Source organism: Syngnathus typhle, linkage group LG4 (genome assembly GCF_033458585.1).
Source record: "Syngnathus typhle isolate RoL2023-S1 ecotype Sweden linkage group LG4, RoL_Styp_1.0, whole genome shotgun sequence".
In the NCBI taxonomy this organism is placed as follows: domain Eukaryota; kingdom Metazoa; phylum Chordata; class Actinopteri; order Syngnathiformes; family Syngnathidae; genus Syngnathus; species Syngnathus typhle.
The window spans coordinates 24082677-24106841 of NC_083741.1; the positions used below are offsets into that span (position 1 = coordinate 24082677).

General features: G+C 54.3%; 4 protein-coding genes across 6 annotated transcripts; 3 read left to right on the forward strand and 1 right to left on the reverse strand.

Annotated features, from left to right (window-relative positions):
- Window positions 1-10: 10 nt before the first annotated feature.
- vps35 (VPS35 retromer complex component) lies at window positions 11-6005 on the reverse strand. Its single transcript, XM_061276509.1, has 17 exons — window positions 5867-6005; window positions 4804-4902; window positions 4613-4709; window positions 4246-4369; window positions 3881-4063; window positions 3598-3817; window positions 3330-3413; window positions 3161-3270; window positions 2998-3094; window positions 2765-2913; window positions 2459-2666; window positions 2168-2323; window positions 1962-2084; window positions 1648-1827; window positions 1330-1569; window positions 841-984; window positions 11-627 (listed from the first exon to the last, which is right to left on the reverse strand). Exons 1-17 carry the CDS (start codon window positions 5948-5950, stop codon window positions 448-450), a joined length of 2478 nt encoding a protein of 825 aa, XP_061132493.1. The 5' UTR covers window positions 5951-6005; the 3' UTR covers window positions 11-447.
- Window positions 6006-6885: 880 nt separating this feature from the next.
- Window positions 6886-15764, forward strand: celf1 (cugbp, Elav-like family member 1). 3 transcript variants are annotated; one of them, XM_061276528.1, is made up of 14 exons: window positions 6886-7108; window positions 9462-9649; window positions 9892-9974; window positions 10298-10346; window positions 10440-10574; window positions 11004-11083; window positions 11533-11694; window positions 12029-12098; window positions 12200-12331; window positions 13031-13147; window positions 13295-13495; window positions 13807-13950; window positions 14151-14325; window positions 14423-15764. In XM_061276528.1, the coding sequence occupies exons 2-13, from the start codon at window positions 9472-9474 to the stop codon at window positions 14276-14278; spliced, it is 1479 nt and encodes a 492-aa protein (XP_061132512.1). In that variant the 5' UTR covers window positions 6886-7108; window positions 9462-9471; the 3' UTR covers window positions 14279-14325; window positions 14423-15764. The 3 variants fall into 3 exon arrangements, with proteins under 3 accessions (XP_061132512.1, XP_061132511.1, XP_061132513.1); XM_061276527.1 differs by having other exon boundaries at window positions 14151-15764; XM_061276529.1 differs by lacking the exon at window positions 10440-10574 and having other exon boundaries at window positions 14151-15764.
- Window positions 15765-16384: 620 nt separating this feature from the next.
- LOC133152715 (zinc finger protein 32-like) lies at window positions 16385-18625 on the forward strand. The gene is made up of 2 exons (XM_061276564.1): window positions 16385-16932; window positions 17581-18625. The coding sequence occupies exons 1-2, from the start codon at window positions 16737-16739 to the stop codon at window positions 18483-18485; spliced, it is 1101 nt and encodes a 366-aa protein (XP_061132548.1). The 5' UTR covers window positions 16385-16736; the 3' UTR covers window positions 18486-18625.
- Window positions 18626-19149: 524 nt separating this feature from the next.
- LOC133152807 (zinc finger protein 436-like) lies at window positions 19150-24137 on the forward strand. Its single transcript, XM_061276711.1, has 4 exons — window positions 19150-19765; window positions 20542-21390; window positions 22489-22680; window positions 22880-24137. The coding sequence occupies exons 1-4, from the start codon at window positions 19585-19587 to the stop codon at window positions 23902-23904; spliced, it is 2247 nt and encodes a 748-aa protein (XP_061132695.1). The 5' UTR covers window positions 19150-19584; the 3' UTR covers window positions 23905-24137.
- The last annotated feature ends 28 nt before the right edge of the window (window positions 24138-24165 follow it).

A 24165-nucleotide genomic window follows, 5' to 3' on the forward strand; every position in this document is an offset into this window, starting at 1 on the left:
TAAAAGCAAGTACTTTAAGAAGTTAGTTTATTTCTGTAAATGACAAGCATAAGGGACCCACTCGGGGTGTGACGGGGGGGACATTTTGCACACAGTCGCTGGGCCAAAACCAAGGAAGAAAGAAAAGACGAGCAGACGCGTGGGAAAACTTCTGCAAATCATTCCCTAACCTTACGCACAATGCACGAGACCTCGCTTTAGTGATTTGGAGGCCGGGGTCAGGTGATCGGCGGCGCTTAGAGCACGCCATGTGAGTGGTTTCTTATTTCGACAAAAAGCCCTTTGTGCATTTATTCCATTGGGAAGGAATAAACGCTCAATCGGCTTTCCGACACGCCTGTCCGAGCGGTCGCAGACGATGCAAATCGGAACCCTTGGTCGTCTCGGTCCCAATAAAAGGGATGGCGGGAATTCTCGGTGGAGAAATGTTGGCGCACGTCAATGCTTTCAGAGGACCAGTCCCTCGTAGACGGGCCCCTCGGCCTCGGGCGCCTCCCTCTGGAGGCGCAGGTGCTCCAGAGTGTTGTGGAAGTGTTTGTTGATCTGCTCGCTCTCCTCGCTGGCCTCCAGGTTGGGGAGGTCCTCCCTGATCTTCTGGATCAGCTGGTTCAGAACCTGCACGGTCACCTGCGCTCACAAAGAGTGCAAAAACACTTCCGATTGGAGTAGGACACGGCGGCGCGCATCACGTGAAAGGAGCGCCTGCCGTGAGCGAGCAACTGCTACCGAGAGAGCGCTGCGAGCGAGCGGCAATGCGGGCGGGTCGAGCCGGCGAGGAGCAACAACAACAGCGCGGCGGAAAGACGAGCTCAGAGCTAGCGGGACCGCGGCCTCTCTTACGGCATCGTTTTCCCTCTCGTAGAAGCAGACGTATCTGTTGAGGATCTCGATGAAGAGCTGCACTTGCAGCGAGGTGTCCATGCACTGGTTGGCAATCTTCAGCGCTTTCTTCAGGCACTCCATCACGCGCTTGCCGTCTCGGATCTGAAACAAAGACGGCGAGCCAGCTCGAGTAAGCCTTGGAGACATCTTGCGACATTTGCCCACAAATGTCAAGAGGGAAGGACGGAAACCAGGCTGAGCCGAGAAGGACGCCAATAAGGTAGGGAGGAAGAAGAAGAAAGCAAGGAGGAGGAAAGGGGGGTAAAAAGGAGGGGGAAGGCAAGAAAGGAAATGGATGGAAAGGAGGAACACAGGAAGGAAGGGAGGAAGGAACTAAAGACGGAAGGGCCTAAAGATAATCAGAAAGAAAGGAAGAAAAAGAAAGGGCCGAAAGAAGGAAGGCCACCCAAACGGGTGGCATGAAACTCATGGGACAGACTTGCGCACCTCTTCGTGGTTCTTGTCGGTGCTGTGTCCCGACCAGAAGAGGTGCGCGCAGATGCTGACGGCGCGACACTGGTCGGGTTTTTTGAGCAGCTTAGAGGCCGCCAAGGCGCACTGCGTCCTGAGCGGCTCGTGGTTCTCCTCGCTGAAGCACTTGGTGCGCTCGAACGTGCCGATGATGAGCGTAATGGCCGCCAGCTGCGCTTTGGAGTCGCTGATCTCGTCCTCGTACAGCGAGAAGGCCTGCAACCGTCAAACGTGTGATTTTGCCAAAATAGCATGCATTCGCTAACACGTTAGCGGGCGCCAATCCCGGCTAACCTGCGACATGAACTCGTAGGCGACCGTCTCGTGGTTCTCAAAGCCGATCTCGCCGGCCGCCAGCGCCCCCTGCAGGAAGAGTCGCAGCGGCAGCTCGGCCAACTCGGCCTTGATCAAGGCGCTGATGGTCTGGTGGGCGAACGAGAAGATCTTCTGACACTTCTTCTCCCACTTGTCGTCCTGAAGGAGGGATTCCAAACAAACAGGTCCATGGGCGAGAGGGAGGCGCACGAATGCCGTCGATGCGCGCCTGCTTGCGCGCCTGCTTGCGCTTTTCTGCCAGAGAGGTGGGTGTGGCCAAAGCGGCGGCTCACCAGCGACGCGTTGTCCTTGTATCTGAAGGCCAGCTGGTAGGCGGCAAAGACCAGCGGAGGCAGCGTGTATCGGATCCTTTGGTTTCCGCCCGCACCAAAGTGTTTGCGGGCCGTGTTCAGGATCTGCGCGCAAAATCCATACGCACGTCAATGACCAGAAAAGCGGAGCCGGATGACGGCGGCGGCGGCGGCGAAGGCTGAGCCACCAGGTACTGCTGGTCGGGGTCGTCCGAGCGCAGCAGATGAATGAAGCGGCCCACGAGGCTCTGCTCCTCGGAAAAATCCTCGGGATCCGGGTCGTCGGCGGGCTGATCGGGCTGGTCCTGGATCAGCGTGGACACCAGGTTCAAGATGGCGTCCACCTGCCAGAGTGAGAACGCCAATGCTTTGGTGTGAGGAGCAGAAATTCAAAAAACACTTTTTATTTTTTTGCAGTTTTGGCAGAGACAGCCGCGTGCCAAGGTGCCAGTAAAAACGAGGAGATGCGCTTCTCTCACCTGCTCTTGCGCCAGGACGGCGGTGTTGTAGTCCAGCGTGTTGCCGAGCACGTAGCAGCTCATGCTCTTGCGAGACTCGTAGTCAAAGTACTCAAAGAGCGGCGGGAAGTGCTTGAGCCGCAGCACCGTCAAGACGTCGTTGTACGTGTCCACGGGGATCTTCAGCAGGCGCGTCAGCTCCTTGGACACGGCGCTGCTCGTGGCGATGCTGCGGGAGGAGAACGGAGCGGCGCATTTGACATTGTTTGGGCGGCAGTGCCGCTCGCTCGCTCGCTCGCTCCCTCCCTCCCTCCCACCACCACCTACTGTTCCAGGTTGAGCTTGTTGAAGATCTCCACGGTGCTCTCCAGCACTTTGTCCACATAGTCCACGCGCTCGGGGTAGCACTTGATGGCCAGATTGATGAGCGACACCTGCAGGGACACCACGTCCTCGGAGGGCATGTCCTGGCGCGACTGCAACGCAAACAGCGACCAGCTCACCGGCCGAACGAGGTCCGCCCGCAGCTTGCTTTGAAATGCTAACGTGACGTCCACTACCTGTATGACTGTGGCCACTTGCTGGGAGAAGATGTCAAAGAGTTTGATCTCGGCCGGAATCCCGGGTCCGTCTTCTCGGTGAGCAAACAGCGCCAGTCTGAAAGCAAACGCCACGGTGACGGAGGCGCTACGGCCGGCCTGCTGGCCAGGGGAGCCTCCGTACCTGTCGATGAGGGCAATGATGATGTTCTTGACGTTGACGTGCTGATGAAGCTCGGCGCAGGAGCGGAGGAAAGGGTTGAGGGTCTGCAGGTGGAACTCGTCCGGGAACACCTGGATCAAGCAGAGCGTGAGGAAGAGCAAGAGGCCGGCCTGAGTGACGTGGCGCCTACCTGGATGATGCACTCCATCAAGTACTCCTGCGCCAGCGAGTCTCGGCAGTTCACCACCTGCTCCAGCACGCCGGGTAGAACAACCTAGGTGTGTGCGCGCGCGCGTGCGTTAGTGGTCGTCGGCATCACTTTCCACCTCTTGCTTCAAATGAAATTCAAACATTTGGACTATTTCTTTATCACGAGTGTCTTTAGTTAATGCTGCGTCATTTTGGCATCTTTAATGCTGCGTCATTTTTGCATCAACGTTCCCTTTTTTGCCAGTCACCTGCTTGTACTTGTCCACGTTGACACCCTCCAGCTGGCTGAGGCGGACCAGGTTGGTGCCCACCAGGATGCGCAGCTCCTGGCGCTCCTTCTCGCGCTTCTCTCGGTCGCGACTGTGGCCCTGGTGCTGCATGCGCACCCACAGCTTGTTCATCTCGGCAAAGTTGAGCAGCACAAAATCCACCGAGTCGTTGATGTCGCCCGTCATCTCCTCCGAGCCTCTGAGAGTTTGAGCGCGCGGTCACGGAAAGCCACTCGGGAGTTCGGCGGCGGCGGCAGCTTACTCGCTGTGCTCGCCGTCGTCAGGCAAGATGTTGCGGGTGCACTGCAGCAAGTAGTTCCTGAGGAAGAGGCCCCTGAGCGGGTGCTGCACGCCGCGGCACATCTCCACCAGGTCCTTGAGGATGTCTTTACGAGACTGCGGGAAGGAGCGCACGTAGACCACGCCCACCGTGATCAGCAGGTAGCTACGCCCACACACACACAAAACAAGCGTAAGGGCGCCGCGCTCAGCTGGCTGAGGCAGGATTGTTTGCAAGGCGGCGGCGGCGGCTCGCGTTGCACATTTTCCCTCTGGAAGCCCGCTCCTCGGCTTCTGGCACGCGAGTCGCCGGTCAACGTTTGCGGTGGCGGCGGCGACGCGACTCACAGCCTGGGAATGATGTTTCCCGCGTACTGGACCAGCTCGTACAGGTCGGCCACCTTGCGTCCTTTGGCAAACTCGTCCGTCAGGTAGACCTCTAAGTAGTGCAGCTCGTCCGAGATGGCCATGTCTTTGCGCGCCGCTCGTTAGGGAGCGACAACAACGTTGGCTAGCGTGTCAAAGACGTTACAATTGCGCGTCAAAATGTTATGCGGGCGCCACGCGTCAAAATATTGCGGCAACACGACTTTGTCTCCGTGTGGCCCGACGTCGACCGGCAGCGTTTGTCTTCGTACGGCCTGACCTTCAATGGCGGCCGGCTGACCCAAGTTGTCTCGACGTTCGTCTTTTCTGACGTCGTTCGTGAGGATACAAAGCTCGTAGTAGCTTTTGGGAGACAGCATGGAGGTGCGCAGTTCTCCCAGCATGTTGGAGGCGTGTTTGAGCGCATCCATCAGCTTGTTCTTGTCCTGCGGCAAAAACGTAAAGCATCAAGGAGCGCGACAATCCCGCCAGTCACCCTATTGCGCCAGCTCTCGTGACGCCACGTTGAACTGTACCCACCAGGCATCGTTTCATCTGGAAGGACTGGACCTTGACAGCGTGCACGGCTTCGTCCAGAAGCTTCTCCTGCTCATCCTGAGGAGACTGCTGTGTAGTCGGCTGAAACGAAGGCGTAAAAAACATTTCCAAATATTTTGGGGGAGAAATGTATTGTTCCAGTAACCCCCCCCCCTCACTGAGATAAACAAATAAACCCAATGACAACATTGTTCAAAACAAGTTCTGTACTATATATAACGTGTGAAAGCCTACTAGCTTCATGATAACACACGACGGAAAGCGCCGCTGACCCTGACTTGTGCATGTGATGACTCTGGATGAAATTGGCGCTTTTCATTACAGGGAAATGATACTTGTATCACTGGAACGTCTGGAAGAGCTTTGCCTCACAACACGAGCGCCATGGAAAAAACTATTTCTCTTGAAATTCTCACACCCCTACTGAACTGAAAGGCAGATATGCAACGCACTTGATGCACGTCAAGCGGCCATTTTCAACACAATTACTGTAAATAATGGCGCTAGATTTTTGTAAACATTTGGTGGACATTGTTTAAACGATGGGCTATGCTGCTATTCTCAACAAATCCTCATTTGGTTCCCTTCCCATTTATTGTGAGGGAAATTTGGAAACCATTCGGGCAAAGACGAGTCTTTATTGGAAGACGTCTGCCTCTCACAATAACATTCATTTGACAGCAGCAAAGCTTAGTTATGTTAAGCTAACAACATCCATCGGGCGTCGGAGTCGCCTCTTCAAAGTGGTCCGAATAACACAGAACACACTTATTTCCTTCCGAGCCACGAATAAAACGACGAAAGGGCGCGGCGGCTGATATCGTTCCACTTCATTTTGCATTTAAAATGTTTTGGCCTTGAAGCTGGAAGTAGCTTTTAGCCTAGCCTAGCCTAGCTTAGGCTAACCTCCGTTTCTGCATGACTATAGCTACTAGACCACAACAGGCGTTAAAATGCTCTCCTGGCTTTTGGATGGTACACGAGCGCATATTTTCCACAAATGCCGTGCTCGGCTGCGTTGCACTGAGTCGGTCAGGCCACTTACCATGATTCCAAGCGGAGTGTCAGAGCGGTCCAACAGCGTCGCCAAAGTGTCATGTGACTGCCGCGATGGCCTCATGAGCTTCATGCGCAAGTGCACAGTGACGTCACGAGGGTGAGGCGGGGGGCTTTAAGTACACTGTGAAATACAGTTGCACATATCTTAAACATATTTTTTTCTTATTGCACGATTACGACTTCCAAACCCAATTAGACTGTCCTTTGTTGATGTTGTTGTTGTTGTTGTTTTTAAATGGTTCCAATGCACATGCTGATGCCGTTTTCCATTATTTTTCATGATTTAAAATTGCTTTCTAAAAATCTCTTTATATCATTCGTATGACCGGAGATAAGTTAGCAAAGTAATTATGTCAATGCAACAAATAAATATCTCAAATGCCTTGTTTGATCAAAAACGGTTTGTATTTGGTTTAACTGTTTGATGCTAGGTAAATGATAATAAAAAAAGTCAAAGTCAAAGTCAGCTTTATTGTCAATCCCTTCATATGTCAAGACACACAAAGAAACCGAGATTCCGTTTCCTTTATCCCACGGTGACGAGACATAGTACACGATAGACATACAAGTAGACGACACAAAAGAAAAACAAGAAGGCGCAAATAATAAATAATAAATAAATGAGTGATGAATAAATAATAAACAAATAACCCAATAAATAAGAGGAGCAAAACTGAGCCAGTGTAAATGAGCCAGTAAATGAGTGAATGTTATTTTCAGTGACGTCGGACTGTTAAATGTTGTATGTATGTTGTAGAAAAAAAGATAGCAAAACATCTGTCCAGCATGGTGCCTCTCAGTGGGACGGTACCACCTTCCACTTAAACGCAGGGAATAATTTGATACTAACTCCGTCTCTATCTCTGACCCACAAACGATGAAGCGTTTGAAATAAATTACGATTAATAACATACAAGACGCAACGACTGAATAAAAAGGTCTGAAATTGCCCCGGAGCACCCGCCTCCACCCCCCTATTGGACAGATGCGGTGGTAGGGGCCCGAGTAGGGGCGAGTGCCTGCCATTTTAACACATGCACACATGCAGTAACTAACGGCTACCTGTCCAAATCTGTCAAGTTACGAGTAGTCGCCGCTTGCTTCAACTTGTCGCTTTGAAAGTGTACAGCACAACATAACATCATAACATTTGCCGGTCAACGTCCAACACGGCACCCTGCTCTGAGCCAAAACCAGTCAAATAAAGTGTGGCGTAAAAGACCCGTGGGTAAGTTGCTCCTTTCAAGTTGGGAAAGGTTTGTTGGGCGCGCTAGTGTGCTAAACAGCCAGCCAGCTTAGCCTGGCCTATTCTAGCCTAGCTTAGCCGAGCCGAGCCGAGCCGAGCTGAGCTGAAGCTGCGTGCGCGCACCCCTGGCAGCTGGCTGTCAAACTTATTGGTTGGCTGGCTGGCTGGCCGTCTGGCTACACGCTAACGCTGCAACTAACGTGACAACAGTCCGACTAGTTCGCCATGCGTGGGCGTTTATGGATGGCGAGAGGTTGCATGGTGTCAAGTGCGACGAGTGACAACACTTTTGCCCATTCTCTTTTGGTCACTATTTATATCCGAAAGGAGAGTACCGCGCGATGTCACCTACTAACGCGGAAGCGGCAAGAGTTTTCAAAATAAGAAACTTTATTGCACCTTGGCAGAGTAACGGAGAGAAATTGCTGTGTTGTACTGTACTCGCGGAGGGAGCCTCCAAATAGTTGCACAGCACTATTGATCATTTCTGGGATCAATCACGTGATGTCAAGTGGCAGGCAGCGTGGTGGTCCACTGACAGACGGGCACCATGCTGCTGCTCAGATGTTTTTCTATCATTTCCTCACACACACGATAACTAGGCATTTCTTATGATGCGAACTTTTTTCCTTTTCCGTTTTATGACATTCAAAGGTTTACAATTGTTTTCCGGGTATGGGTCTTTCCATAGACGTCGCTGTCAATAGTATTGCTCTTTCTAGTTTGATCCGCGTTGCGGATTCCGTCCAGGGTTGGACTCGGCCAAGGCTGCCCTTTCTTCATCTGAGGAGTGGACTAGTCATCCCCAGAGGTGTCAAATCCAGGTCCAGGAACCCTGCCACGGTTAGGCTCGAGTGCTCCTCAGGTGCTCCTGTTCATCCGGCTCCCATGGAGCAAGCCAGCTTAGAAGCACCCGTGGCAAAAGCGGAACTCTGGCCGGGTTTAACCTTACTGGCGCCGCTGTTCCTAACCCCGGAGGGAGGAGACACCATTTCAGGGGGCCTTGAGGGGCTCCGGTTAGCTGGCCTCGCGAGCGTGTCACTGATTTTTGCACACGGTGCGCCGCTATCGTGGCGATGGCTTTAACGCCGGCGGTTCACGGCCGGGATGACAACGGAGAGGGACTTCTCTCCCGGCTGGGACTAGTTGGTCAAGGTGTGCGGGAAGATGGAGGAGGCAATAAACTAGACTTGAAGTCCCGGCTTGCAGCCCTCTCGAAGCCGATAAGCGGAACGTAATTGCCGACGACATTCCGAGTCCGGTATTTGCGGGTCTTACTCAAAATGGAAGTAGGCGGCTCCTGCCAACTGGCCGAGTCATCAGGACGGAGGCGCGCTGAGCCAAAGTGACAGCCTCCCCCACCCATCCAGCCCCCGTGGCCGGAACTCAGTTGGGCGGCGCCGGTCCCGGGATTACGGGGCGGCCCGCGTGGCCGCGTCGACTGTCTCTTTTCATTGGCGCTCGCTGGGCCTTATCTCCGCCATCAATCTGACACGCTGTTTATCTGACGCTGCAGCCAGTTCTGCTGGCCTAGGAGAAACGCTCACAAAAGCCACGGCGCGGGTCATCAGCATTTTGATTGTGGCCGCGGCGGCCCCCGCCCAGACCCGCCTGCTCGTCCTCCCTCCCTCCCTCCCTCGCTCCCTGCCTCCCTCCCCTCCGCCCACCCCCATCCCGCCGGCATCGGCGTTTCCCGCTAAGGCCTTTTGGCTGTCATCCTCCGGCCGCGCTTCCTCAGCCTCGTGCTCTGACCGCGGCGCTCCGCCGGCCAGGTTGTCTGCGTGTGGGTGCGGAGCGCTCAGCGAGCGGCGCCACCATTGACTTCCGGTGGCTCATCCTCCCCCGTGTGCGTTTTGTTGTTCTTTGGCCACCATGGCGTCTTTTAAACTGGACTTCCTCCCGGAGATGATGGTGGATCATTGCTCGTTGAACTCCGGTCCTGTGTGAGTGGCCGATGTATTCCCGCGCTTGACTATTTGTCCAAGGTTTTGTTTTTCCCGTCCAATCGTCGGTCGTGGCCAACGACGTTTGGCCTCGACACCCGGGAGAAAGCGCGCGCTAGCGACGTAACGAGCGTAACGGATGCAAGTCGTTTGGCCTTCTTCGGAAAAGTCCTTGCGTGAGAACAAAAGGCGACGTGATCCGAGCGATCTGCGAAGATTCACGAGTTCCGCTCCAGTCAGGCGATTTGAAGCTGTTTCCCCTTCAAGGCTCCTTCAGTTTTGGAGCAGAAGCTGCGAGCAGAAAGAATAAAAACCGCAACTCGGTGTGAAGATCTGAAGGCTGGTTCTGATGGAGGAGCAAAGCGACGTGACGCTCTTGTGTGTCTCCGCAGTGGCAAGAAGATGAACGGGTCCCTGGACCACCCCGATCAGCCGGACGTGGACGCCATCAAGATGTTCGTGGGCCAGATCCCGCGCTCCTGGTCGGAGGAGCAGCTGCGCGAGCTCTTTGAGCCGTACGGCGCCGTGTACGAGATCAACGTTCTCAAGGACCGCAGCCAGAACCCGCCGCAGAGCAAAGGCGAGCGTTTGTGTATTTTCCAAAGACGGCCTTCAAACACTCGCCGTCTCTCGTGTCTGGCGGCCCTGTTCAAATCTTGTTCTGATTGGAACTGAAACAACTACTTGGAATCAAAGTCTCCTGCGATCTGCACGCCGGTCTGGACCGTACGGCGTCATTCAGTTGTTGAGAGGGTGCGTGTGTGTGTGTGGCATGTGTGTGTGGCATGTGTGTGCGTGCGTGCGTGCGTTGTCTGGCGGCAGGCTGCTGTTTCATCACATACTACACCCGCAAGTCGGCCTTGGAAGCGCAGAACGCTCTTCACAACATGAAGATTCTACCAGGGGTGAGTGGCGGCCGGCGCGGCGTCCTTTGGGCTCAACTTTGACTCTTTTGTGCGGAAAGAAGCATCCGCGCTGCCGACGCAGCTCACCCAACGTCGCATTTGGTTCCAAATAGAAATAATGAACGTTCATGAAGAAAACGTTCATGATGGCGCTACAACTGAAAGCAGCAGCAGCAGCAGCAGCAGCAGCAGCACGCTGGCAGCTGCAAGGAAGCGTCAATGCTTTTTGATCACTTGTAGAATGAGAAGAATGAATCCCACGTACGGCCCAAAGCCAATAAAGGCGCTGACGCCGAGCGCGTTTGCCTCCTCCCTCCATGCAGATGCACCACCCCATCCAGATGAAGCCGGCTGACAGCGAGAAGAATAACGGTGAGCCTCGGCCCATGACCGAGCACGCACGCACGCCCGCCCGCCCGCCCCCTGGCTGCCTTTGCGCGCTAACGCTGCGTGCCGCGCGTGCAGCCGTGGAGGACAGGAAGCTGTTCATCGGCATGATCTCCAAGAAGTGTACCGAGAACGACATGCGCTTGATGTTCTCGCCCTACGGCCAGATCGAAGAGTGTCGCATACTTCGGGGCCCCGACGGACTGAGCCGAGGTGACCGCCGTCTTCTACAGGCATCGGAACATTGTCGCTCGCGCCTGTCTCGTTGTCGGGCCAAGCGTCTGCAATAAGCGTCTCGCCGCAACGTCCGCTGTGCGGCAATGAAAAAGAAGAAGAAGAAAAAAAATCTTGGTTGCATTGCCCAGCCCAGCCCGGAGCAGGATAAACTGACGCGGCAAAGGCTGAAGGCTGACTGATTGGACAAAGTCAGAAAGAAGGAAAAAAAGATGCGCCACGCCAGCCACTTTCACAATTTCAAAACTTGTCAATCAAGTTGGGAAGTTTGTCGTTCAGCTCAAACTATTCTTTCACGTCTCGTTTGTTGTTGTCGTCAGATCGGCCCACGTAAGCGTTTCTTTTTCTGAAGAAGAACCCCTTCCCGTCTGTCAGTCCGCTCGCTACATGCGTTTTTGTGCGTTTCAGGCTGCGCCTTTGTGACCTTCACAGCTAGACAGATGGCCCAGGCCGCCATCAAGTCCATGCACCAGTCCCAGACCATGGAGGTGAAACGCACGCACACGATGCTTTGGAAACAAAGGCGCGCGCATTTACAAACTGAGAGTCGGCAGCATGCACCGGATGATGACTTCAAATCTCCTTAGTTGGTTTTTATTTCCGTTGTCGGAAGTTCACGCATCCAACATGCACCGGATGATGACTTCAAATCTCCTTAGTTGGTTTTTATTTTTAACCAATACCGTTGTCCCTCATTCAGAGAGTCGGCAGTTCACGCATCCAACATGCACCGGATGATGGTTCATTTTTTTTTTTTTGGTTTTCTTAACCGATAGCGTTTTCCTCATTCACTCCGCCAAGTCGTTTTTTTCCGCATGCAGCTGCGGGCGAATGAGCGGAAAAGCCACGCATGCAAGCACGGCCGCCGCGCTGGCATTTGTCCTGCATGCACGTACGTGTTGGCGGCAACGGCGCGCTGTGCGTGTGTTGCGTTCAGGGCTGCTCGTCACCCGTGGTGGTCAAGTTTGCCGACACCCAGAAGGACAAAGAGCAGAAACGCTTGGCGCTTCAACTGCAGCAGCAGATGCAGCAACTCAGCGCCGCGTCCATGTGGGGCAACCTGAGCGGGCTGGGAGCTCTGGGCCCGCAGTACCTGGCCGTAAGTCCGCCTCAGAGTCTTGGCCGCCATTTGAAAAGCGTCGCTGCCTACGTGCGTGTTGGGGAAACGCTTCACTTGGCTCTTTTCAATGCCCCGTTCAATTCGGCGAGACAATTTGCACGCGAGCTCAAATGGATTTGTCAAATTTGCCTTTTGAAGCAAAGAAAAAGGATTCACGGGCCGAACGGTCCGAACGGGCCGTCTGCCAATGCGACCCGCCGCGCTTTGCACTTGCGCTTGAATCGCTGCCAACTGCGCGCACACAAGGAATAGTTTGATTTTGAATGCATGGAGAAGATCACGACAGTGTGAGCCGTTTGCTGCATGTGTGCAGATTTACTTGCAGCTGCTGCAGCAGTCGGCCTCGGCGGGGAACGCACTCGGCAACCCGCACCCCGCTGCAGGTACATGTTCAAAAGTTTGGATGGACCTCATCCCTTTGCTTTGCTTAATTGTTTTTCAATTGAACCTGAGTACAAAGTGTAGTCGCGTGTTTGCGTGTCAGTGTGCACCTCAGGTCTGAATGCCATGCAGAATTTGGCCGCTTTGGCAGCAGCGACCGCCAGCCAGGCCTCAGGAACCGGCTCGGGCGCCATGACCGCATCAAGCAGTCCCCTAAGTGCACTCGCCAGCTCAGGTACAAGCGCCGCGTGCGATTGTTGGCCTCGCGCTTGTACTCGGGAGCTGCTGGAAGGGCTGCACGTTGAAAAGCGCTCGTCAGATGCCCCCGAAGCCCGACAGCAAATGACGTGTGTGTGCGTGCGTGGGTCTGAAATATTTTTAAAAAGCCGCCCTGGCGCCAATGAGTTGGCCGTCACTCCGCTGCTTGTACGTCACTCAAAAGCAGAGCCGGCCGGGCCTGGCCCCCTCAAACAAATGTTGTGCCCCCCCCCCCCCCCAAATATAGATATTTGATATATGCCGCTCTCCTCCACTCCACTTGTGAATGTCTTGCTTGCCCCATCAAATCGGAATCCTTGACTGGATGATGAGACTTGGAGCGACCAAGAACAAACATTCCAGCCATCATTTGAATGGAATGTGGAGCGTGTGTGCTTTTGCGTTGATGTATTCAAGCCACGCACGCACGCACGCACGCACGCATAGAGTTGATTTTAGGGTGGCAATAATAATCATAATTGCGACTCTTTTGTTTCCGCTCAAAAGCCGTTCCCAAGTATGACATACAAGTCAACCACCGTTCAAGTGTTGTAGGTGACACCAAAATTGATACGAGAGGAATACAAGCGGAAACGTGCACTTGCGTCGGCCGAACCTCCAATTGAGCGGCCTCGTGCGCGACCCAAACGGACTTGGCACTGTGCTGTCGCGTCAGGCTCGTCGCCCACCTCCAGCTGCATGTCGTCCGTCAACCCCGCCGCCGGGTCTCTGGGAACGCTGCAGTCTCTGGCCGCCGGCGCGGGAGCCGGCCTCAACGTGGGCTCGCTCGCAGGTACCGACCGACCGAGCGAGAACATTGCGCATTGGCCGTGCGTGGGTGTTGCGGGGTGAAGCTTTTTCTCCAAGTCTCCACCCTGGGATGGGCAGGCATGCAATCGCGCTCTCACTCCCCATTTCCTCCGTCCCTCCCGCTGCGCAGGAATGGCCGCTCTGAACGGCAGCCTGGGCTCGGGAGGCCTGTCCAACGGCTCCGGGGGCACCATGGAGGCGCTGAGTCAGGCTTACTCCGGAATCCAGCAGTACGCCGCCGCTGCCGCCGCCGCCACCGCGCTGCCGGGACTCTACAACCAAAGCCTGCTGTCGCAGCAGAGCGTCTCGGCCGCGGGCAGCCAAAAGGAAGGTGAGTTCTGCCGCGAGATTACCGAGCAAATAGGAAATCGAGCCCGAGAGCACAAGAGTTGTGGCCACCACCCGCTGCCCTGCCCTGCCCTGCCCTGGGCCAGTGAAGCTCCTCTTGTCAATGCGTGCGCCCGCCAAATCCAAACAAGCAAAGGTGCGCCCCATTTGGCCGCCCAGACGGGAGTGAGGAGAGAGCGTGTCGATGGGCGGCCGTTTTGTAGCCACGGACGAGCCGAGCGGCTGTTGCCCAGAAAGCAGGGCCGCGCGCGTCAACGGGAGCTTTTGCCCACGTCACCAGCTGCTTCTTCGCAGGTCCGGAAGGCGCCAACCTCTTCATTTACCACCTGCCTCAAGAGTTCGGCGACCAGGACCTGCTCCAGATGTTCGCGCCCTTCGGCAACGTCATCTCGGCCAAGGTCTTCATTGACAAGCAGACCAACCTCAGCAAGTGTTTTGGTCAGTCTCGATGGTGTCAAATGCGCTTGTCTCACGCACGCACGCACGCACGCACGCACGGCGCCGGATGAATATTGGACCAAGCAAACGCTCACTAGGACAATGTGGAAAACGAGCCAGCTCGCTGTGCTCTTCGCTAATCCGTCGTCAAAATCCATCGCCGACGAAGCGTTTGTAACCGAGAGCTTGTGACCCTCCAGGCTTCGTGAGTTACGACAACCCGGTGTCGTCGCAGGCCGCCATCCAGTCCATGAACGGATTCCAGATCGGCATGAAGCGCCTCAAGGTGCAGCTCAAGCGCTCCAAGAACGACAGCAAGCCCTACTGAAGCCGGGCCGGGCCGGGCCGGGCCGCCTTAGCGCAGGAGCCGCTCGGGTGAGTGCCACGGCAAACGTGCGCTCCCTCCCGTTCAGATTGGATTCTTCCCGCCGTCTTCTCCTCTGTGGTTCGTGCATTTTGTTTTTCCCGCCAGCGAGGACGACAAGCGGCTGTGTTTTCGTTGGAACTCTTTCTTGTTTGCTGTGCTACCTTTGAAGACCTTCCATTGTTCCCACGTGTTGCACTTGGACAGCTTCAAGTGGTTCATTTTCCTTCGCTGTTCTCCGCTGGAACCAATGTCCCAATCATCCGGCCAGCGCTCGGTGGCTCCGCCTTGGAGCCCACGCGCGCGTTGGGGAAAAAAAGACGTTCCCTCCTGTTTTGGAATGCCACCAATTCACTGCAGGCCCGATTCTATTTTAACTTGGGCGCAAGCAAAGTCTCGACGCGCTCCTTGGGCGTGGTGACTTTTTGTAGAGCAGGTGAGGCGCCGGCCTGCCCACGTGTTTACCGAGCCTCTTCTATTTTTATATTTCAGGAAGGTTTTATACTTCTCCCGTGTGCCGGGAAACTATTTATTGGCCGACTTATTCATCTGCTGTATACTTTTCAACCACGGGTTTGTCTCGAGTGGACCTCCTGGCGCGTGCGTCGCAGCGTCACAGCTACGAGTTAGCTCCATTTCGAAGAGTCACGAGGCTCTCTTCAATCATTCGTCTCATCGCTGGTGGGAGGGAGGGAGCCATCAAGGTCCACACCCAAAAGGAGACACAATGTTATGACACGTACTGTGTCGTAACCGTACGAGAATAAGTTGCTATTTTGTGAGCGTAAATATGACCTGCCTGTGCATGTGGTGAAATAACACCACCTGTTTGTTCATGGACTCTTAGTTTTTGGACGCCGTTTTTTTTTGGTTTTCGTTTTTAAACCACAGTGTGCGTGTGTTGTGCTGTTTTTTATTTTGGTCACGTCCACACGCACCCCGGACCATCAGCGACTCCCACGTGTGCTGTGCTGTGTTTCTGGAAGACTGTATCATGTGACGTCATCATCTAGTCCCCACCCAGATGGGAGGTTTACACCGAGTGTCTTTGCCTTTCTTGGCCGGCCGGTCGGCCGGGCCGTCCCTAGATCCAACCGCCAGCCCACGTTTTCCTCAAATCCAGAAGCTTTTTGGGGACACTCGCGTGGCGTGGCGTGGCGTGGCGCTCGCTGGCTGGCTGGCTGGCTCGGCCGGCCCCGCCAAGTTGTTGCGCTTTTGCGTGTCTTGACACATGTGTGAAGCAAGTTTTCCTTGTGGCCACAGTATAGTTGAAAGCAAAGCCCAGCTGAGCACCTGGCGCGGAACGACGCCACGTCTCGTTTGACACGCTTGCTCCGTTTTCAGGGTGCATCTTTTTATATCTGCACTGAGATTCTCCACAAACGTGTCAATTGATATGTGTTCACTGCTGGAAAATGACAAATAAACGGATTCCAAGCGTTCAGCTCAACCCAAATGTGCTCGTCACTGACTGCTCGCACCTGCGCACACGTACGGAATTTCAGATAACGCATAACGGGAACCTTAAAGTTGGCTTTTTTAAAATTTTCATTAAAAAAAAGAAATGAAAAAAAACCTCGAAGTCAAGGCCCGTAACGAATAATTAATCAATCAATTCGCTGATTACAATTGATTAAACCTCCACCCCTTGATTTACGATATTTCAAATCAACAATGCAAAAAAAAAAAAAAAAAGCCCACAGATTGAATGATTACTGGTTTGGTCCATAACACAGTCAGCTAAGCTGTAAAACTATTTCTTCAATAAAGGCTGATGTTTGCAAATGATGGAAAAACACAAAGCTAATGAGCCATGCGGTCTCCTTTGGCGGAAGATATGGGAAAGTGTTGCGACTTGCTGAAATCTCCAGGACAATTTGGACAAGCTCAAGTTCAGCAAGGTCAGCAAATCTAAACACTTGAGAGCGTAGCGGTTGCGTCGTAGCGCCACCAGATGGCAGCACCGGATCCAGGTCGGACAAGAAAAGAAGCGACGTGTGGCGGCGTCACTGCAACCGCGACAGCCTGTGGCGCATGCGCAGTGCCCTCACGAGCAGCTCCGCGGCTAAGCAAATGCGTTTGGGACGCGCATGCGCAAACCATTCAGCAGCCTGGATCGGCAGGGTCACTTGACTGACGTTCAACTCCGTGCAACGTTCCTTTCGGTTGTGCCGTCTAATGTACGCCACCGCTTCAACTTGGGAACATTCTCTTTTCATTTGTCACGTACAAGTGGGGGAAGACACATCGGCAGCCCGCCCGGGTCATTGGCCGCCATTTCGCCGCACGAGCTAGCTCGGAGCTTGTCAGCCGCGAACAAAGACAACCGGCGCGCGCCGGCCGCGCGCGACACGTGCTCAGCGCCCGCCTTCCGCTTGTTTGTTGTTGTCCTTCTTCTTCTTCTTCTCCTTCTCCCGGCGACATGTTTAAAGTCCAAATGCTGCGAGCTTTGGTCAACGAGCGGCTGAGCGCGGCCGTGGAAGAAGTCTTTGCGGTGTTGGAAAGAACCATAGCAGACTACGAGGAGGAACTTTGTCGGAGCAAAGAGGAGAACCGGCGACAGCGTCAACTCCTCGACGCTCTTGTCAAGCCTCAAGTGGACGCGCGCACACCAGCAGGTTGTTTGCTGCTCTTTACACTTGAGTTCTTTTTTGTCGCTTTCCTTGAGGCGGCACCGTGTCAAGCGCTTCACGTCACGAAGCTGCCTTCAAGACAAATGCCAAATATGAAGGCGATAGCTCCAATACACACGTGTCAAGTTCAGGCGGGCTGCCGGAGCATGCGAACCTTTGTCGTTGTTTTGTTTGATCAGGTTCTCGTCTCGTTCTTGCTAAATTGCCCAAAATGGGCCAGTCTCATTGCCGAGCCCCTTCCTACAGTCATTTCACCTCCTCCCCTGTGTGTGCGTGTGTGCGTGCGTGTGTGCGTGTAATATGAAACGTTTGTTCGGTTTCCCGTCATCATCAACAACAACAACAACGGGCGGCCCTCTGAACGACAATTTGGCCCGCGATTTTGTCACGTCTGTAATATGGGCAGAAGTCAAAGTTGGGTGAAGCTCAATGGCGGTTTTCTGCAATTAAGCCCTGGTTTTGGTTTTCGACTGTCCCCTTAAAGCAGACTCGCCAAAAAGCCACCAAAGTCGTAAAGGACGGTGGTTTTTTTGCATTTAAAAAAAATACATAAACACGTCGTCGATGTTGCGAGGTGGACGCCTTACTGGAATGGGAAGACTTTGCCAACGTTTGCCTTCTCGTGTGCGGCAGATGCGCGACATCCGGAGCACCCCCTCGGCAAAGAGGAGACAACGGCGGCGGAGCGGCCGGACGAGGCCGGCGACCTCAGCAAGCTGACGGTGACGTGCGTCATCGTCAAGAGTGAAGATGAAGGCGAGAGCGCAGAGAAGATGGCGACAGACAGCGACGCCGACCGGGAAGACGCCCGCAAAATCTCTGAGAAAATGCTGACGGAGAGCGACGCCGACCAGCAAGACGCCCGAGGTCTCCGCAAACTCTTTGAATGTCCTCAATGCGATAAAGCCTACAGCAGCAAGGGACACTTGAAAAGACACGCCAGGAGCCACGCCGGGGCGGCGGCCGAGGAGCCCTCGCCAGACGATGCCAATTTCTCGTGTTCGACCTGCCGCATGACCTTCAAGTTTCACTCCACCTTCCTGGGCCATATGAAAAAGCACTCGGGGCACAAGTCGTTCACCTGCGGCGTGTGCGGCGCCGCCTTCAGATTTCAGTCCACCTTCGTCAACCACGTGAGAACGCACACGGGCGAGAAGCCCTTCACCTGTCAGGTGTGCAACGCCAGCTTCAGCGTCCACTCGTCGCTCCTGAGACACGCGCGCCTGCACACGGGCGAGAAGCGCTTTGCCTGCTCCTTCTGTGATAAAAAGTTCCCCCGAAAGGCCAGTTTGGTGGAGCACGTGAGGATCCACACCGGAGAGAAACCGCTCTCGTGTTCCGTCTGCCACATGAACTTTAGATTTCACTCCAAACTGGTCAAACATATGCAAAGTCACACGCGAGGCAAAGCTTTTGACTGTCACGCGTGTGGTGAGAAGTTTGCCTCCAAGCTCCGGCTGGACAAACACGTGTGTGTTGGCGGGGAAAGCGGCGGCGGCGGCGGCTGGAGCAGCGGCAGCGGTGGCATTCAACATTAAAGCATCTCAAAAACATGTGTTATTGTGCTGGCTGTGTTTTGCTCCACTTTGTTTTCTGACTGCAATTCAAAAGTGTTGCGTGTGCCTCGAATGTCTTCCAGATGACAAAAAAAAAATCAATAAAGTTTGTCCAAACTGAATTTGCTGTAACAGAGTCCACATTAGCAAGTGAACACAGTGTACACGTGGGGAAGCTAATTGTTGCCACACCAGGAAAGAGAAAAGAAAAAAAAACATTCTCATGTTACAATGACAACTGAAAAAAACAAACATAGTCTCAATGATGCTCCAGTTTTAATCTTTATTCCAAGTAAGATTTGATTTAAGAACAACTTTGTCCGTTCTTATTTCTAGTCAAAAGGTGCTTCATTTTTCAAACTATAGTTATTTGTCCAGTGCAAGTAAAAAAGTCACGAGATTTTGTCTCATATAGCACAGTTCTCAAGATGTTTGTTTTATTGTTCTTTAAAAACGATGTTATTGTTGTTGTTTACAATTCTAGAGTTAGAAAACTCTATTGGCTGAGAAGCTGTTGTTACCATGGCGACGAGTCTGAGGAACGCGCAGTTTCCGTCACGGGCGATGTGTTTATGTTGTTTGTCCCTCGAGGGGTACCATCGATGGCGGCCGTTCCACGCATGCGCACTGCTGCTTGCTTAATTGCGGCGCTGACATGGCGGGCTACAGTGTTGAACGACCGCTAGGTGGTTGCATCGAGCGAATAAGCGCTAAACGGGCCTTTCAATGACGACAAAGAAGAAGGAAGGGGAGCAAAAAAACCCCGAATTAGCCGCCACACGTTGCTAAGCCGGAGCTGACCTGAGCGTAAAAATCCACCTTTCGGGGCCTGCCTTTACTACTTGTGTGTGGCTCGTTATTCCTTTGGCTTCCCCTTGTCGTTGACGGACGAAACCGTCCAGTTGACTGCAAACTCGTCACTTGGAAGGGAGCGACTCCCTCCCGCTTGCTTCGTAGCCTGCTAGCTGCAAACAAAGAGCGGTGGACGGACGTTAGCAGCCCGCGAAGCGCGCGCCAGGCCAGCCGCGAGTGCCCAAGTCGTCTTCACTGCTCGTCTCCTTCTTCTCGTCACCGCGTGAGAATGTGTAAAGTGAAAATGCTGCGAGCTCTGGTCAACCAGCGGCTCAATGCGGCCGTGGAAGAAATATTTGCCGTGTTGGAGAGAACCATAAGCGAATACGAGGTGGAACTTTCTCGCAGCAAAGAGGAGAACCTGCGGCAACGACAACTTTTGGACGCGCTCATGGACTCGAGCACAGCAGGTTGGTTCGCACCTGGGGACGACCATTCAACAATGTGCATTGCAAGTTTGGAAAAAGAGAAAGTCTGGCTTTACCTGAACCTTTTGTCCACATCCGACTCTACGCTGAAAGTACTAGCGCTGCGTCAGTATTGCTGTCCCATCTTTGAATTATGTGTGGTTATTAGTTTCTTATGGATTAGTTCTCGACGGCGCGGGGCGGAAGATCCTTGCCGTCCCGCTCCTCCTCAGTCGTGACGCAGACACGTTCATATGGTTGGCGAGAAATAAAGAACTACAATTCAACTAGAAAGGTTTGTGGGTGAATGACGACGGTGCCTTTTAAAAAGGATAAGCAAGCGAAAGCACATTTGGCATGGATTAAAAACGAAGCGTATTTTGATTCATTTTCATTCTCGTTTCATACGTGTGCATTTTGGGCTTCGTTTGGAATGCAGCATTTGTTTCTGTAATACGTCACGGAAGGAAGGAAGGTCAATCTGTTTGGGAATTGTAGTGACCTATGACGCAATATTGGGACATGTGATTGATTGCCTTTCTCTTGAAAATATTTCGAAAAACGGACAAAACAGCTCGAAAAAGAAACCACACATAAGTGAACATGAAGAAAGCAAAGTTTCAAATCCCAACGTATCAAGCCTGACACTTTGCGGTCGGCTCCAAAAGAAGGGGGAAAATGCCGCAGGGCCCAAACAAACGCGGCTCATTTTCTTCCCTGACGGTTTGGAAAAGGTGAGCGGTGTTCCAAAGTGCATCTGTCTTTCTGCCTTCCCGCAGACGTGGGTCAGGAGGACGTCGCCCCCGAGCAGGAGCAGCGGCGGGACTCGAGCTCCAAGGGGGAAGAGGAGCCCGGCCGCGGCAAAGAGCGACCGGCGCGGCGGGAGGAGACGCCCAGCAGCAAGCCGGCAAAGAAGAGCCAAACGCCAGAGCGGGCTCAGCGGCCGGCCCGCTCGCCGGCCGGCCCCCCGGCGCCCAGGGGCTATCCGGCCGACCACGCGCGATTCGACGCCAAGCACTTCAAATGTTCCCTGTGCGACTCGGCCTTCTTCAAGATGTCCGACTTGCAGCGGCACATGATGATCCACTCGGGGGAGAAACCGTTCAGCTGCACCGTTTGCCCCAAGCGGTTTATCCGCAAGGCGCATCTGGTCTACCACATGAGGACGCACACGGGCGAGAAGCCCTTCACTTGCTCCTTCTGCGGCAAGCGCTTCTCCCTCAAAGGCAACCTGATGCGGCATACCAGGAAGCACACGGGCGAGAAGCCCTTCAAGTGCAGCCAGTGCGACGCCGGCTTCACCGTGCGCCCCGCCTTGATCCAGCACATGCGCACGCACACCGGCGAGAAACCTTTCAAGTGCTCCTTCTGCGGCGAAGGCTTTGCTCAGCGGGGACACCTCATCGGACACACCCGGATCCACACGGGAGAAAAGCCCTTCTCCTGCAACGTGTGCGGCAAGAAATTCTCCATCAAGGGGACGCTCAACGTGCACGTGCGCACGCACACCGGCGAAAAGCCCTTTGGCTGCCGCTCGTGCCACGGCAAATTCTCGCACAAGCAGCAACTCGACAAACACGCCTGCGCCGGCGGCGAGGGCAGCAGCGCTCGGATGGATTTGGACGGGTAGACTTTTGGGGAGGATTGTACGTGAATAGAGGCAGGCAGTCCTATTGTAAGCGCCGATTCACAAGGCTGATGCTAATAAAAGATCGAACCTTCCCAGTGTGCTCGTCAGTCCGTTGAGAAGCCATTGAGCTGCAATTCCCTCTGGTTGGCAGCAGTTTGATGCCTGCCCAAGCAAGCAGGCAGCAGGCAGCATTTGCACGCCTGCCTGCCTGACCAAGCAAGCAAGCAAGCGTCGTCCCTTGCGCTAGTCGCACTTGAACAGCGCCATATGGACGGACGGCTAAAAAGCATGTGTGACCGTACCATAAGCCGCTGCTGCCGCCGGCCATTTTGAGACTCAACTGGCGGCGGATCACTCGACATTACAAACATAACTGTCGATTGGACAATGCAACCGGTTTGTCAAACGTCAGCAATGTACATCTTGACATAACTATGAAAAAAAGCTGCTATTTTAAACATCTAGTCATCGCATTCATTCTTAACTCTGACTTGCAAATGAACCAGCTCAGTGACCTAATGGTAGAGTGTCCGCCCTGAGACCGGAAGGTGGGATCAAACCCCGGCCGGAGACGACCCATTGCCTCCCTGCTTGGCACTCAGCTTTAAATGCATTCAAGAGGAGGAACAGGGACGAAATGCAACTCTGGTGCTTTGACTCACTTTTGGCTACACTTCGGAATTTGAAGAACAACTCAGAAGCACCTTCATTCGTATCGTGTTTATTCGTTGGAGCAAAGGTTGAGGTGAGGCTCCTATGACGTCACGGGCGCCGTCGTCCAATCGGGTCAAGCGAAGTAGCAAAACGCGGAAGTGAGCAAGGAAGCAGGCGCCGAAACGCGGACAAATGTGAGCAAAACGTCCGACCGCTTTACTGATGACACGTGACGTGACGTCAGCCAACCGACCGACCAACGGGTTTATTCTTTCGTCATCGATCGGCTCGCAAGAATTTAACCTTTGTGTCACCCTAGCTTGGTCTCGGCGGACCTAAAAGCGGCTCCGGGTCTCTTGGCGTGTTAGCTTCCAACAAAGAGCGGCGCAAGTTAGCAACATGCTAAAGTGGAGAGCCCAGTGAGTGTCAAGTTGACCTCGGTTTCGCGTGGAGCAAAATGTGCCAAAGCGACCGCCTCATTGGCGCGCTCGTGGAACCGAAACTAAGAGGGCGCTGGCGGTTGGGCGCTTGAAATTCTCCATGGACGATGAGAGAAGGTTAGCGGACGCCACGCAGGAACCTTTTGGAACCAAAAGAGCAGCGACGCTAGCTCGGATGGAGTCTCGCGCGCGAGGTTGGCTCAGCTCAAGCTCAGCTCAAGCTCAGCTCAGCTCAGCTCAAGCTCAGCTCAAGCTCAGATCAAGCTCAGCTCAAGCTCAGCTCAAGCTCAAGCTCAGCTCAAGCTCAGCTCAAGCTCAGCTCAAGCTCAGCTCAAGATCTACTGAGGGCCATTGCGGCGGGAGTATTTTCTGAAGTCGCTTTGTGTCCCGCAGGCGGCGGCCAGCAGCTGCAGGCAGCGCAGCCCCCCCACGTCAAAGAGGATCAGGGGCAAGAGCCCCTCCGCGTCAAACAGGAACAGGAGGAAGTAGACGTCAGCCGGGAAGGCGGCGAGCGTCGCCCCGCCAGCGGTTCTGACGACGAAGAACAGCGGGCCCACTTCAGCCATTTCCCGGCGATGCGAGTGGTCGTGAAAGGCGAAGATGAGCGAGGCCAAGGCGCGCCGGAGCAGAAGAGCAGAGCGTGGCGAGGGCGGAGCCGTGACGGAGGCTCTCCGGGCCACGCGGCCTTCGGCTGTTCTCGGGGGGGCGGTAGCCACGTGTCCGGTTTGAGTGCGCGTGCGAAGGAAGAGATCTTCATCTGCCCATTTTGCGGCAAGAGCTTCGGTCAGCGGGAGCACTTGACGGGCCACGCGATGATCCACACCGGCGAGAAACCCTTCGTCTGCGCCGTGTGCGGCGGCCGCTTCTCGCTCAAAGGCACGCTGATGATCCATACGAGGACGCACAGCGGCGAACGACCCTTCCCTTGCTCGCTTTGCGGTGAACGCTTCTCGCAGAAGGTCAACCTGACCACGCACATGCGGACGCACACGGGAGAGAAACCCTTCTCCTGCTCGGTGTGCGACGAGAAGTTCTCCCAGAAAGGAAACCTGACGAAGCACATGAGGACGCACACTGGGGAGAAACCCTTCCCCTGCTCAGTGTGCGGCGAGAGGTTCTCGCAGAAGGGAAATCTGGCCATCCACATGAGGACGCACACGGGGGAGAAACCTTTTCCCTGCTCCGTATGCGGAAAAAGGTTTGCTCTGAAGGGCAGTTTGCGCAAACACACCAGGACGCACACCGGCGAGAAACCTTTCGCTTGCTCCGTGTGCGGCGAGAGCTTTGCGCAGAAAGGGAATTTGAACATTCACGCCAGGAAGCACACGGGAGAAAAAGCCTTCTGCTGCAACCTGTGTCAGGCCACATTTGCCAGCCCGAGTCACCTGAGCAAGCATCGGTGCGCGTGCGACACTTGAAGACATGGAGGAACTTTGACTTCGGCTGCCCCTGAGGGTGGACTACTTTGGACCAAATGCCGCTTCTCAACTCCCTTCAAATGGTCTCCTTGGCATCAAGATGTCATCGTCAGTAAATAATAGCGGGTTGATGGCAAATTGCAACTCATGGTGACATCATTGTTTATTGCGGGGAAGGCACACACCTACTGTAAATACTCGTACAGTTCTTGAAATAAAGTTCTCCATCGGTTGCGGCTCGTCGAATTTCCGGGAATCTTT